This window comes from Colias croceus, chromosome 26 (genome assembly GCF_905220415.1).
Source record: "Colias croceus chromosome 26, ilColCroc2.1".
Classification (NCBI taxonomy): Eukaryota; Metazoa; Arthropoda; class Insecta; order Lepidoptera; family Pieridae; genus Colias; species Colias croceus.
In genome coordinates, this window is record NC_059562.1 from 6,991,320 (window position 1) to 7,006,483 (window position 15,164).

The 15,164-nt window shown below is 31.9% G+C and overlaps 1 protein-coding gene across 1 annotated transcript in view; it reads right to left on the minus strand.

The window, feature by feature from the left end:
- LOC123703579 (apolipophorins) overlaps nucleotides 1–10,710 on the minus strand; it is a 34,501-nt gene extending 23,791 nt beyond the window's left edge. The window contains exons 1-13 of the mRNA XM_045651663.1: nucleotides 10,574–10,710; nucleotides 5,040–5,066; nucleotides 4,499–4,695; nucleotides 4,080–4,244; nucleotides 3,625–3,774; nucleotides 3,273–3,465; nucleotides 2,765–2,928; nucleotides 2,532–2,602; nucleotides 2,038–2,203; nucleotides 1,471–1,653; nucleotides 1,036–1,188; nucleotides 527–674; nucleotides 62–182 (exon numbers count right to left, since the gene is read on the minus strand). Of these exons, the coding sequence (XP_045507619.1) occupies nucleotides 62–182; nucleotides 527–674; nucleotides 1,036–1,188; nucleotides 1,471–1,653; nucleotides 2,038–2,203; nucleotides 2,532–2,602; nucleotides 2,765–2,928; nucleotides 3,273–3,465; nucleotides 3,625–3,774; nucleotides 4,080–4,244; nucleotides 4,499–4,695; nucleotides 5,040–5,066; nucleotides 10,574–10,643 (1,808 nt within the window). The 5' untranslated portion in view covers nucleotides 10,644–10,710. The remainder of the gene's footprint in view (nucleotides 1–61; nucleotides 183–526; nucleotides 675–1,035; nucleotides 1,189–1,470; nucleotides 1,654–2,037; nucleotides 2,204–2,531; nucleotides 2,603–2,764; nucleotides 2,929–3,272; nucleotides 3,466–3,624; nucleotides 3,775–4,079; nucleotides 4,245–4,498; nucleotides 4,696–5,039; nucleotides 5,067–10,573) is intronic.
- Between the last annotated feature and the right edge of the window lie 4,454 nt (nucleotides 10,711–15,164).

A 15,164-nucleotide genomic window follows, 5' to 3' on the forward strand; every position in this document is an offset into this window, starting at 1 on the left:
TAAGTCCATACATTTTCTACGCTTTCCTTTATGTGATTTTATCATCAGTAAATAAAATTACCTGTCATCAACGTTGAATTTGCTGGGAGTAGAAATGAGTCCATAGTGTTGGCGAGCGAGCTGCTTGTCAGGGTTGGCTGATGAACGGATGTGTCGCAGAGATGTGGTGATGAAACGGCCGACTGGAAGTAAATTTCGAGTTAACTTTATGCTGCGCGTTATTTCTATCTTATATTTTGTTTTTTTGTTATCTTCACCTATCTCAGAATACAATTACTAGCGCAATATAATTTATTTAATCTTACGGTGTGAGATCATTAGTAACATTTTATGGTTATATTTTCATTCATTAGTATCGTATGATTCGTATGTGTTTACAGTTGGCTTACATAATGTAAATATAAATTTTTTCATCAATAAACATAGAATCTCAATAGAAAAAAATCTGTAATAATTACATTTCATTAAAAACGCGTCGTTTCAAAAAATCAAACGTTTAAATCGTAATCGTATAAGAAAAACCTACCTTGGTGTACAGGTTCAGAGTCCAACAAAGCCTTGATTTCATTGGCAGACTTGCCACAAGGACACGCGATCACGGCAAGGTACGCCTTGATACGGATTTCAGAATCCAATTGCCTGTTCTTCATCAGGTCCAGACCGGTCTTCTTCAACTATATGAACAATATAGAGCAGGAATTTAATTTAAAGTTCTGACTAATTACAATTTTAATTAAATACGACATTTATTATAATTTTGAATGTTTATCTCTTCTGTTAAGATCTAACCTTTCTGAAAAGCGCCTTTTAATATTTTGTACTATTTGACTAGATTTATCTATCATTTTTATAAGTAGTATTTTTCATAGCTTTTACGTTACAATATACCTAAATTGACGTATATTATACTAGAAATTCTATACGTTGACAATCATTTGTATTCTATGCTATATATTCCATATTCTTTGCCTTGTATATGCCCATTGACCGGCATGAATCACATTCGATTCTTAGTTCTAAAGTTATAATAGTTACCTTAGCGGCACAAGGATCAGCCTGGAAAGCTTCCAAAGCGGCGACTCTCACGCGGGCTTTGACGTTGTTGTCGTTCGCGCAGTGCACGAGCTTGTCGATCAAACTGTCTTCCAAGTGGCGAATGTTGCGGATACCCTTTAGTACTGCTACCACCTGAATAATATATAAAAAATATAAATTATATAGTAATTTTACTCATGAAAATATTGAAGGCGATATAAGGAAGTAAACACAAAACTTCCTTTCTGATTCACTTTAATTGCAACCAGTTGAAATTTAACTGTAATGTTTTTAGTGTTAAAGATGATCAAAAGCAAAATATGGTCCTAATTCAAATAGCTCAAGTTGTACTAATCCTGTTTAAGTTATAATAAGTACATTAACTATTTTTATAGATTTTTGATAGATAGAATAAATAAATATTGGTTAGCTTACGTTGTCTTCATCAATCTTCGTCTTGGGTTTGCAATTTTGCAGTTTGGCTGCGAACTTCTTGCTAAGAGCAATAATTCCCTCCGTCTTACTGGAATGGCATTCATGAGCGCGGCAGTACACTCCAGCTAAAGCTCCAACTCCAAGGTAGATTTCTTTGGGCGCATCCGGAAGGTCCAATAGACCCTATAGTTATATTTTTAATTAGTGATTATGAAAAAATTAAATTAAAAAACGTTAACAAACGAAGAACGGGAACGGTAGCAAAGGTAAGAATATTCTACATTAAGTCTTTAAATATTTAAGTTATCAATTCTTATCAATTCTAGAGCGAAATTTTAAAATATTATTAAAATTACAATTAATAGGGATATAATAAGTAATATTTTTTTAGCATTGCAGCTAAAGTTAATCACTACACAGTGCACATGAAGCACGTCATAATAAATTGATACATAAAAATATTAACTTTAAACATACACAATACTCATGATTATCCAGTGAACACTCATATACAATAGCCTACAAAATCAAAATGTTCTAAACTATAGTTAAATAAATTAAACTTACAGCAGCAGCCTTAATGGTGTCGCTGGTGACATGTCTAGCATTTCCAAGGGAGAGGAAGACCAGCTTCTCCTCGAGGGCAGAGAGCTGCTTGCCCTTCAGGACCTGGATGGAGGCCTCGATACTTGGCCCAGTGCCAGCGCGGAGCAGACCGTCCAAGAATACGCGTCTGAAATAATAATATTAATTACAATTGTGTTATACATTGACATGGCTAGTGAAAACAGATTTCGGAAAATATGCGATACAGTTATGTTATCCTGTAGTTATGTATATAACGTAAATTATCTTAGTTGAAAAAATGATAACGAATATTTTTAAACTGCTACATAACATTATGTCTAATACATCAAAATATGTGGCTTATTACAAATATTATCCAATCGTTATTTTTCTTTGTTCGATTCAAAATTTTCAATAAACGAACAATTCCAGAATTATCAATCAATAAATTTCTGGTGAAACGAATAAGATAAAAAGAGAAAACACCAACTTACTTTTCGAGGTTGTTTCCTTTGATTTGGCCAAATACTTTCATCAAGTCATCCTTGCTTGTAGATCTCATAATCTGTAAAAATAATTAGTGTTAGCAAAGCATTTTTTTTGTCTGAATTAATAAATAAACACATCAAAATTGTGTCATGATACAAATACAACAAAAATATATTTTCAACTAGTTGGTGATTATTATGAAGATTAATATCTAGATGTTATTTTTTCTAATACTAACCCTGACGAGTTGAGCGAAGAAACCAGCAGATTTGGAACCAGCTTCAGTACCGAGGTGTTTGCATGCTTCCTTGATAGCGGTGAGTACATTCTGTGCGTTGCTGTGGTCGGGTGTACCTTGGTGGGGGTTTTCGAAGATGATGGTGCGGCTTTCGGGGCAGTTGCCTGATTATATTATAAAATTACGGTTATAAAAGATGAGAGCATAAGTCATAATAATATGGAAATTCATCGAGTACTAAACCGGAACTTAATAAAATATTATGTGGAGAGGGTTGATGTTTTTAAGTTTTGTGGTATTATAATACGTGATACTGGTTGAAATATTGCATTAAGATGTTGTTCTATAGATTTTGTTTCAAATCAATTACAATTATATTTAAGTATAGCCATGATAAAGGAACCACAATTGATATTTTCACTAATATAATATGTTTATTGTTTATCTCTTTGGCTTTCCTCGTAAAATTTACAATAATAATCATGAACTTATTCAGAACAATTCGTACCTCCATTGCCACCTCCTTGAGTTGTTCCAGAGAGGGTAAGTTTAGTGTTGACAGCGGCTCTAGCACCATTGTCCCCAGCAGAGAAAGGTCTGTAAATGTAGTCTTCAGAAGCAGCCACTTTCTCGGGAATACCGTTGTTTACTTTAGTCTCGACAGTCAGGGCAGACTGAAGAATCTGGGTGTTCTTGATAACCTGTTTAAATATGAAAGTATTAGAAATTACGTTTCAACGGGATGTGATAACTTCAAGTGAAGATAATACTTTACATTTTAACTTGCCAAATAAGTATTTTAGTAAATTTAGCTATCCCACAGTAGGTTAGATTAAAATTAGTTAAAACAACAAACTTACAGCGCTTGGGTTGTACACAGCAGAGATCAGGTCGTTTTTGCCCTGTTCCCGGTATGCGCAGCGGGAGAGATCCCGGCGTCTGTGCAGGAGTACTGCTGAACCCTCTTGGGAGGAAGACACGTCGGTGGGACAAGCGCCGAACACGTCGATCTAAAAGGTAGTAATAGATATGGGTATGGTTATTATTGTAAATCGGGTCTTATTGTTGGAGTGATAGTAAATAGATAGAGAGAGAAAGTTAGTTTCAACTGAAGTAATTGAAGTGGTAGGTTTATTGATTGATGGAAAGGTTATTAGCAAATTGTTATAAACAACGCACCCAATATTATATTATCTAGAGTAGAGCTAATTAGGCTATAAAAACAGTTTTAAACATGAACTTCTATGATAAAGGCATAAAATATAATATTATGTGTGTAAATAATTATAAATTTAAAAAGGTTAGAAATATTTACCTGTGTAGATGATTTCTGTTCTGTCTGCAGGAGAGAAATGATGGCTCTCTTGATGTTAAGAGAAGCTCTGGTGTCACCGTCCTCAGCGCAGATTTGAGATCCAACACGGCCATCTTGGAAGCTGAATTGTACGACCTTGTCAATGCCTTTAGGTGCGGGGTATTTCTGTAATAAATCGTGTGAATAAAATAAAAAATATCAAGAAGAAAAAAAAAATTAATTTATCTAGAAAAACTTTTAAAAATATTCTAAAATCTCTCCAATAGTTTTCTAGCAACAGCTTTAGCTCTAGCCTAGAACTCTCTCGTTCTCATAATTTTATGATCTTTGCTTGTTTCATACAGGCCTTTAAATTATTAAGATTTTTTGTTGTTCGCACAAGCAATTTTAGTTTATTAAAGTTCTATTTCACATCTTACCTTGCCACCAGGACCAGAAATAGCCAAGGCGCTGACTTTAAGCGAATGAGCGCAGTTACCAAGTGCCGTCACGGATACTTGACCGAAGACTTTCACGTTTGTCTCCTGTTTATTTGCTCCTGTCAAGTAGACGGAGACGGTTCCTTCGACGCCATAGTTGTATGTGTGTCCGTTGAGAAAGCTTAGTGATGATGGAGCTGGAGGGGAATTTAGGTTTAAATTATTATTTTTGAACCATTTTTCTTGTGGGTCGTTTCAAATATTATTTCAAAGAGCTCAATTACGTAGGAAATTTTGTTAAATAAGGAAGAAAAATAGTTAAAATATTTTTGTATTTAAATATTTTGGGTATTGTTATATGGGTTTACACTGAATTCTGTCTTTGATTTCGAAATGGAATTCTTTAACTTAAAATTTTTAATATTTTATTCACCGGGATTCGAACCCAAGATCTTATAAGCTTTTCCATAGCATTTAGGTATATTAATAACTGAAATTTTCTAATAAATTTAAGTAATAAAATTAAATATAATATACTTACATCCTTTACACGCTATTGAGCATTTGTCTGAAACAAATAAAATTGTTTTGATTAGTTAAATATAATTAGTAATTACCTCCATTAGAATTTAAAACGTTCAAAATATTTAGATGTTTTTATCATCGATTTTACATTTGTTTTTATTTGGTTATCATTAATTGACTATTCGTCAGTAATAAGTGTAATGCTTATCAGCTTGATCTATTTTAAAAATTACATTTTCAGAGGCATCTGAGTAACCTGGTCGAAATCAGGGCAAGCGGCTTGCAATATCAAATCGACTTCTAATTCAAATCGATGTAGATCGCTCATAAAACTTATATAATTTTAATTACCGCACATAAATTGCATTAACCTTGCATAAATGTGTCATAAATATTATCAATTACTTATTCTAATCATCATAATAAAATTGCTGAAAGGAAAACTCGTAAAATTATCAAATGAATAAACTAATCGGTGTAAGGTCCATTTCCTCAGTTTATCTCAAACTTAGGGTCAAGGTACAGATTGTGTCAAACAACAAATCAACAAAGTTAGTTCCGTTACGGGTCTTTAGGTCAGAAGTATGCAAACATGTGAATCATTATTTAAGAGAGTGTTTAATGAATAATATTTACTTCATTTTGACTATGTAAATACTACTATCTAGCCTATTTCTTCGTTAACTTTCTCCGTTACAAAGATGTTAAAATTCAAGTTCAAATTACAGATTATTTATTTTAATGTAATGTATCATATACGATTTCGTCAGTATTTTTAACCCAAAAAACAACTTGACTTTACCTATAAGATCTAACTCCTGCGCAATTTGTTTTATTGAAAAATTAAGTAATTTGTCACTTTCTAACGATCTCATAACACTTATATTAGAATTTATTTTAAACCGTATTTAGATTTAAACAAAATTGTATTTAAAGTAAACATTTAAAACTGAAATACATAAAGATACATAAGTACTTTAATCAACATATTCCTTTATATCTCATTTAGTTCAGCCTATAGACATTCTAGACATTTCAATTCAATCCTCAAGCTGATCACAATGGTCGAAGCGCAGTTTTATGCAATTACCCAATTTGCTGAGGGGACTTTATTGGTCGTATTTGGGGTCCCAGTGGTTAAGGTCCTTGACTCCTGTTTGTTCGTATTGGAAATGTTTTTTTTTTGTGATCGCAAGAAAATATATAAGTTAAGTTCGTCATTTACTACTAACTTACCTAAAGTTTTAGCTTACCTTGATAAGGTTGGTATTGAAGTTAGTCATTTGTAGGTAAATCAATTTTTATTGATCTTTAGACATTTATTAAAGTAAACAATCTGTTGATAGCAATTTGTTGTTTGTTTAATTTAAAAAAGGTGTTGATTTTATAATCATAACAACAAAACGGGAGACTTTTCATCAATTACTACAGAAATTAATGGTCAATTAAAGTGTCTGCTTCTTGAAGAAGTAATAAAAAATATATTTGTAATCGACTAATGTTTTAAACAACTCTGTACAACTTAAATGCCACAATTTATGTAGATTTTATATGCTAACACTTTACAGTGCCTTTTTGATGTTTTTAACAGAAAGCAATGATGATACGACAGAAAAAAAGTACGTTAACAGTCTCAGTAATTAGTGTCTCTACTCTACTCTTTAGAGAATTATTTATATACAGGGTTATTTGTAAAACACCGGCAACCTCGCAGGACAAGGTAGCTAACATCATAAGTAACAACATTTGATCTACGACTTTTGGCATAACGCAATAAATTATTTTTAAATGATTTTTTAAGCTTTTATTGTACTCTCCTAACATTTGTAAGTCTATGTTCTATTCATTATCGAAACGTGTCGAAACGACGACACGACGCCCCCTTTCCCCTCCCGTTCGCTTCTTGTTTACGTAATTTTAGGAATGCGCGTAGAGTTTATAATATTCAAACGGAAAATTAAATGAATATTTATTTTTGTATGAAAACAAAATCTAACAAATTATCAAAAGTCGTAGAACAAATGTTGTTACTTATGATGTTTGCTATCTTGTCCTGCGAGGTTGCTGGTGTTTTACAAGTAACCCTGTATAACGATTCTTTACTATTTTTATTATATCATGAACCCAATCTTATTACAGTCGTATAACTCCGATTACCAATTACTGCGAATCATCGCATCATATCATGACCGGGGTGTAATTTATTGAAATCTGAACTATATACCTACTAATCCATACTAATATTATAAATGCGAAAGTAACTCTGTCTGCCTGTTATTCAATTGTGCCTTAACTACTGAACCAATTTGCATGAAATTTGGCATAGAGATATTTTGATACCCGAGAAAGGACATAGGCTACTTTTTACCCCGGGACATAGGATAGGTTCTATCACGGAAATCTCGCGGGAACGGGAACTATGCGGGTTTTTCTTTAGCTGCGCGGGTGAAGCCGCGGGCGGAAAGCTAGTGTAACATAATATTATGTAGAGCATTCTTACAGACTGTCAAAATATCATCGAGCACTGAAATTGGATTTTTGTCGTAATTCGCATTTAATGGTTTCAGAGCACCTACAATATTATACAATCTATACTAATATTATAAAGCTGAAGAGTTTGTTTGTTTGAACGCGCTAATCTCGGGAACGACTGGTCTGATTTGAAAAATTCTTTCGGTGTTAGATAGCCCATTTATTGAGGAAGGCAGGCTATGTATCATTTCGCTCAGACAAACAGGAGCGAAGCCACGCGGGTGAAACCGCGAAGCGCAGCTAGTTAACTAATATTTAGCAGTTTTCTAATCATGTAGAGATTTTTAGTAGAATTAGTAACTTAAGTAAGCTTGCAGGCCATTTTTCTATGTCATATACTTCTATACAAGTATGTTCAACAGATAATAAAGTTCCCACGTTATCACGGCTAATTTGTCAATCAGTGTAGAGCGGACACATCCGCGAAGGGACGTTTATAATATGTATGTTTGTTTACACTTTACACCTGATATATTATGGCTCATATTATGGGTTTGCTCAATGTCGTAATATAGTACGAAACAATTAACTGTGAAATCGTCGTAAGATGAACACAGTTTATGAAAATATCATATTATTATTATCATTGAAATAAGAACTTTAAATAAATAGGCTAAAAATACCAAAGTATATCGAATCGTTGATAGTTCGTAGTTCATACACATTTACTGAAGTATCGAGGAATTATTAAATTTTGAGTTTTAGTTTAAGCTTATTTTACAAGAGTTTATATTTTATAATCTTAAACAGCTGAAGCAACTAATAGATTCATAGATTTTTTCATACTGGGGTCTATCTTAAAATTTCCCTTTTTTTTTTTTTTTTTTTTGTATGGTGTTTCTCAATGTTAGCCAGAAGGGCTACTACATTTTAACGCGGACGCGGGGGTGAACTGAAGGTTCACCCTGGTAGCGACATGCACAAGGGCGTCCCCCCTTGACGGGGACCACGAACCTCGGCTTGAGCTGTCGCTTGAGTGGAGGAGGCCAGAAGGGCCCTAATCGGACGGGAAAATTTCCCTACCAACCGAAACAGGATAGAGCAACTAAAAACTCATACGTTGACTAAACACAAAAGTACTGAATCGATTTTGATAAAATGACGAATAGTAATAGTTAATAATACAAGTTATGTTGCAATTAACATCAAAATAAGGTATTTATCGAAAACACGAAGAACACAAACATTTATTTATACCGCGAATATTTGATAAACAGGTCAAAAGCTAAGAGATAAGTAACAATGGAAAGTTATCTTCAGTGGTCATTGCCAAGGTTTCAACAGATAAAATTAATTTAATAATATTGGAAGATTTGGGAAAAAAAACAAGAACTCGATTATAGCGAAACTCAGAGGGAAACAGATTAGGTAGGTATATCGTATCATATTGTCGTATGTTTTTCAAAAAAGTTAAAAGATTATTAAAATTTAGCCAGAATAATAACAAGAAAGGTACACTTTAAGTTGATAACAGTTTTTAAAACCAATTTTATTTAAGAACACCATTATATAAAGGTGTGGAATAACAAAAGCGATGCGATAAGCTTTAAGATTTCTAAAGACGCGTTAATTCCTTATTATGAATTTCTTCCAGTTTGAATAGATAGTTAAATAATCCTTTGTTCCTGGACAAATGTATTAGCTCTTTGTTCTCTCAAAACGATAAGCTTGTTTACTTTTCGAGTAATTAGCTTAAAATCAATACTTGTCTAAAAGCTCATATTATTAAGACAATACAATATTCTTAATAATCTTGTAAATAAGTCTTTTAAAATTAAACTTATCACAACTTGTACCTTTCCATGTTGACTCTTTCTCGCGAATACAATGTAATCTTGGATATTGAACTGTATGTTATTGTATAAAAGTTCAAATTCGCTCGGTGGATATTGACAGTGACATTGATAGCGGTATCTCGGGTCAAAGTTGAATATTATCTCGGTGTTAATTGCGAATATATTATTATCAGTGTTAGCAACAGTTTATTTTCTTATGAAAGCGACACCTTTTAAACATTACGTAAGAGTTTTCAACGAGACTTTGTTTCTTGTAGTCTTTTAATTAGACCTTACTTTTTACTTACGTTATTCAGTATCATACCTTTCAGTATCGTTACAAAGTAGAAAATTACTTTATCGTTAATGTGTTTAAACGATAAATTTACAATATAAAGATTTCATTACTTCTGACTATACTGAGTGGTAGTTGGTATAATTTCTTACTTTGTAATTGTCCATTTTGAACTTATCGCTAGAAATATCTTTGTATTAGCATCTCATGAAGAGGTTGATTAACTTTATGTAGACATTTTTTGGATTAAATATTATGAAATGCCATAAAATAATATTTAATGTTATTCATATTACATTACATTGCTATAAAAATTTTATAGTCATCTCTCGTAAGAAACAAAAATATGCATTATAATATTTTAAAGTGTATTTATACACACATATTTTATAAAATACATGTACCAACCTTATGGTATAAAACTTAACTGATTTACGTCTTCGTTTTAAAATAAGGATTTTTTATTTTCATAGTATAAAATGCAATTTTAAAAACATGAAAATTCTGCATTACTCTCCTATCATCATTATAATTTAATCAGGACAATGGAAAAATATTTCACAAAATATATGGTATTCATGTAATGTAAGAAAAAATATCAATTATGAATATTTTTTTTATTTCTATAAAAACCATTAGCTTGCCCATAGTTAACCGGACATAAAAAAATATAGAGTCTATTTTAGGTATTCATTAATATAGTTTGTTAATTCTGAAATTATTATTAAAATCGGCTCAGAGCTTTTACTTTTATTCGTTAAAAATTAGTAGTTAAACTTAAAAGCTTATAAATGTATTGGAACTTAATAAAACTTACATATTTACCATGCATTTTTTTTTATTAATTTTTCTTAGTTGACTCTACATTGTGACTAAATAATATTATACTGAATTAAAACACAAAATAAAGGTACACTACTGCATTTTTAACTATGTAAAAAAACTTACCACTTAAAGCTGGCCTCCATAAAACCGCTAGCAATAAAATAACACTAAAGCTTAAACTATTCGTCCCCATATTTAGGGGTTATCACTATTAAATCAGTCTATACGAATACTACGTGCGTCTGCCACGACGTCTGAACGGCAAATGCACTCAAACTTTCCCCCCACCTCCTTATATAGATGCAGCGCCATCTACCTATTCGATTTTCAAATTAACAATCCGTAATATCTAAGTTTGTTTTAACTATTTATTTAGGAGGTGACAAAGGTTAAATTGTTGTTGATTAGAATACAACTTGATTACATATTGTTGGGTAATATTCCGTGTTATTTATATTAAGATGTAATTATGTATTTACTTTTACTAAAAAGTAAGTTTATGATCTATATATATTATAAAGAAAATACTTCTTTCAATCATAATATGTGGTTTGAAGGCGTTTGTTTCTGGGTACTGTATTAATGGTCTTGTTTATAATTTTTTTTTTGATAAATGCTGCTTTGATGTTATATTTTTATGGAAATAATATTATTTTAGTCGTAAATGTTTTGTAACATTACTCTAAACTGTAAATAAGACACTTCATTATTTATTATTTTTATTTGAAAATATAAACTGTAGGTAGGTACGTAACAATCAATGTTTTACATTAAATTTTTACCGACTTCAAATAAAAAGGTTTCAATTCGTCTGCATTTTATTTAATAAAATTATTTATTTATGTGAACTTATTATTTAGCTTACTTAGTTAACTAAGTTGCTTCATATATGATTGAGGATCTGAACAAATAAAGAAGGAAGAAAGCTTTGCTCTACTAAATAGAATATAATGAAAGGCTAAGTAGTGAAAGAAAAGTCAATTTTTAAAATATCTACATAGTTCCAACTGTTTCGGATTTAAATGAAATGATGAAAATTCAGACTATCACTACATAGTATAAAACAAAGCTGCTTAGTCTGTACCTATGTCCTTTTGTATGCTTAAATCTTTAAAACTACGCAACCGATTTTGATGCGGTTTTTTTCATTAGATATAGTGATTCAAGATAATTTATTAGGTTTTAGATAAAGTGTTTAGATAAAATCAACACAATAACCAACAGAGTCTTAAACACAAAGCAAATATAAAAGTAGGCACTTTCAACGTGAGATCCCTTTCATCCCCAGAAAGATTTTTGGAACTTACCCATGCACTTGAAAGTATCAATTGTGACATTTTGGGACTTGCAGAAGTAAGACGACTCGGATGCAGCATAGAAGAACATGATGACTTCATTTTCTGCTACATCGGTCAAACTAAAGGTATGTTTGGTGTGGGATTCTTAATAAGAAAAACATTAAAAGATAAAATAATCAATTTCACTGGTATTTCTGAAAGAATTGCATTATTGCAATTGAAATTTGGAGAATTAGATATGTCATTAATACAGGTATATGCACCAACAGAAAAAGCGAGCGAATCAGATTTGCAGAAATTCTATACTGATCTTAAAAAGGCACACTCACTCGCTGATGATAGAGTGTTGGTGCTTGGTGACTTTAATGCCAAAATAGGTAAACCAACGGACAAAGAAAGTCTTATTATGGGCAAGTATGGTATTGGTAATAGAAATGAAAGAGGAGAAAGGTTAATAGAATATGCTTACGAATACAAATTGTCTATAATCAACACATATTTCAGGAAAAAACCCAACAGAAAATGGACATGGCGGTCACCTGATTCTAACACCAAAAATGAAATAGACTTTATATTAACAAATACCCCAAGATCAATAACAAACTTTGAGATAATAAACAAAATAAAATTCCCATCTGACCATAGACTCCTGCGAGTGACAGTAACTTTGAGTATCTCACAAAAAAACCGGAAACACTTTAAAACAGTTCCTAAGACCCCTCAAACAGACGAAGAAATAAATAATTACATTCAATGCCTACAAAATAACATTAACAATTGCCTAGAAGGAATTACAAATGCACAAACTTACTACAATATATTAGAGGAAGCTATAATATACAGTTCATTAAAAACAAATAATACCATTATGAAGAAAAAACAAAATATATTCAGTGACACAACTATTTCATTAATAAATAAGAGAACAGAATTAATAAATACAAAGAATAAGGATAAAGCTATGAAGAGGCAACTGAGCAAGCTATACAAGGACACTCACAAATCAATTAGAAATGACTACAGATCATACAGAAAGAAAATAATAACCTACAATCTCAATAAATTTAGAAGCACAAAGCGAGCATTCAAGGAAATAAATAAAAACAAAACATGGATTCAGAAGCTAGAAAACAAATCTAAAGTAACAAGAACAAGGCAAGAAGTATTAGATCATGCAACATCATTTTATGAAGAATTATACAAAAATAAGGAAGGACACAGCAGCGTCTCGGAACAATATCCTAGCATCTATGAGAACTTTGCTACACCTCCCAAAATAGACGAAAGAGAAGTGTACGAGCAAATAACAAAGCTAAAATCTGATAGAAGCCCGGGATCTGATGGGATATCAAACGAGGTCCTAAAACTAGGCGCTCCGATCTTAATCCCTCATCTAACTAAACTGTTCAACCTTGTACTTGATACAGAAACTGTTCCAATACAATGGTGCACATCAGATATTATTCTTTTGTATAAAAAGGGAAATCCATTAGACATCGGGAACTATAGACCCATCAGTTTACTAGCTAATATATACAAAACCTTCGCATCAATTGTTCTCAAACGAATAACAAATAAAATTGATAATGCACAACCAATTGAGCAAGCAGGCTTTCGCTCAGGCTTCAGTACTATGGACCATATACAGACACTGGAAAATGTCATGGAAAAATATAGAGAGTTTAATAGACCCTTATATTTGGCCTTTATTGATTATAGCAAGGCCTTTGATAGTATAAGCCACAAATCAATTTGGAACGCTTTAAGTGACCTAAAAATTGATCTAAAATATATCAAAATATTAATGAATATCTACAATAACAGTACAAGCAAGGTTAAACTGGAATCAAGAGGAAAACAAATTAAAATTGAAAGAGGGGTTAGACAGGGTGACCCGCTATCACCAAAACTATTTATTGCCGTTTTAGAAATAATATTCAGGAATATAAATTGGGAAAACAAAGGAATAAAAATAAACAATAACTATCTTACACACCTGAGATTTGCAGATGACATAGTTTTAATATCAGAAAATCCAAATGAACTAGAAGAAATGATAAACAGTTTGAACTTTGAAAGCCTCAAGGTCGGATTAGAAATGAACTCAAAGAAAACTAAAATAATGTCCAACAGCTCTAACATTCCTATTTGTGTAAGAAACAATACTATTGAATATGTTGACAAGTATATCTACTTGGGCAAACAGTTATCATTCAATAAACTAAATAATGAAGATGAAATATCCAGAAGAATAAGCATAGCATGGCGAAAATTTTGGTCCCTTAAAGAAATTTTAAAAGGAAACTACTCTTTAAAACTCAAGAAAATTGTATTTGATACCTGCTTGTTGCCTTGTCTACTATATGGCTGCCAAACATGGGTGTTTACAAACAAAGTAAAACAAAAGATCAGATCAACACAAAGCAGCATGGAGAGAAGCATGCTTAACCTAAGGAAAATATATAAAATTAAAAACACATCAATCCGAGAAAAAACAAATTTAACTGACGCTCTCACACAGGCACTGAAACTCAAGTGGCAATGGGCTGGACACATAAGCCGTTATACTGACGGACGTTGGACATCGGAAACATCACGGTGGAAAGGACCAGAAGGATTGAGGAATGTAGGTAGACCAATCAGACGGTGGTCTGATGACATTGTCAATATAGCTGGGAAAGACTGGGCTTCCTGCGGTAAAGACCGGCATAAGTGGAGGAAGATGGAGGAGGCCTTCACCCAATGTGGGATCCAACACAACAATAATTAATAACACATTAGATATTACCATATTACTAACACATTTTTTTTAAATTTTATTTAATTTTTTCTAAATTGTAACTAACACAAATTAATATTGTAAAACCATCCAAAGTGTGTGGAAATAAAAGGCTTTTTTATTTTTTATTTTATTTTATTTTATAGATAAAGTGGGCGAAGCCACGGGCGGAAAGCTAGTACTTTATAAAATTAATCTTTTTTTTATATAATAATATACTTACCACAGTATACAATTCTTATCTACGTAATGTAAAAGATGCTGTTATCTAGAGTTACAAACACTTCAGTTTAAGATAATCTTTAAATAAAAATTAACAGTTCAAAGGCCTTTTCATACTTATCACATACGGCTGCGTTTTTGAGGAAATAATGTAGCTTTTAATATTTCAAATCATTTATTTTTTTCTCTCATTAAAATAAAAATGTGTCTTGAAGGAATCTCTATAATTCGATAATTCTACTAAATATGTTATTTAAGTTATAATAATATAAATACATAAATCTGTCTGTCTGTAACGCTACTTCCACAGCTAAATCCTTACACCGATTTGGATGAAATTTGGAATGGAAATAGTTGTAGAGCCTACAATTTTAAAGTGAAACTTCTTTAGGCGCCTAACCTTCACGTCATAGAG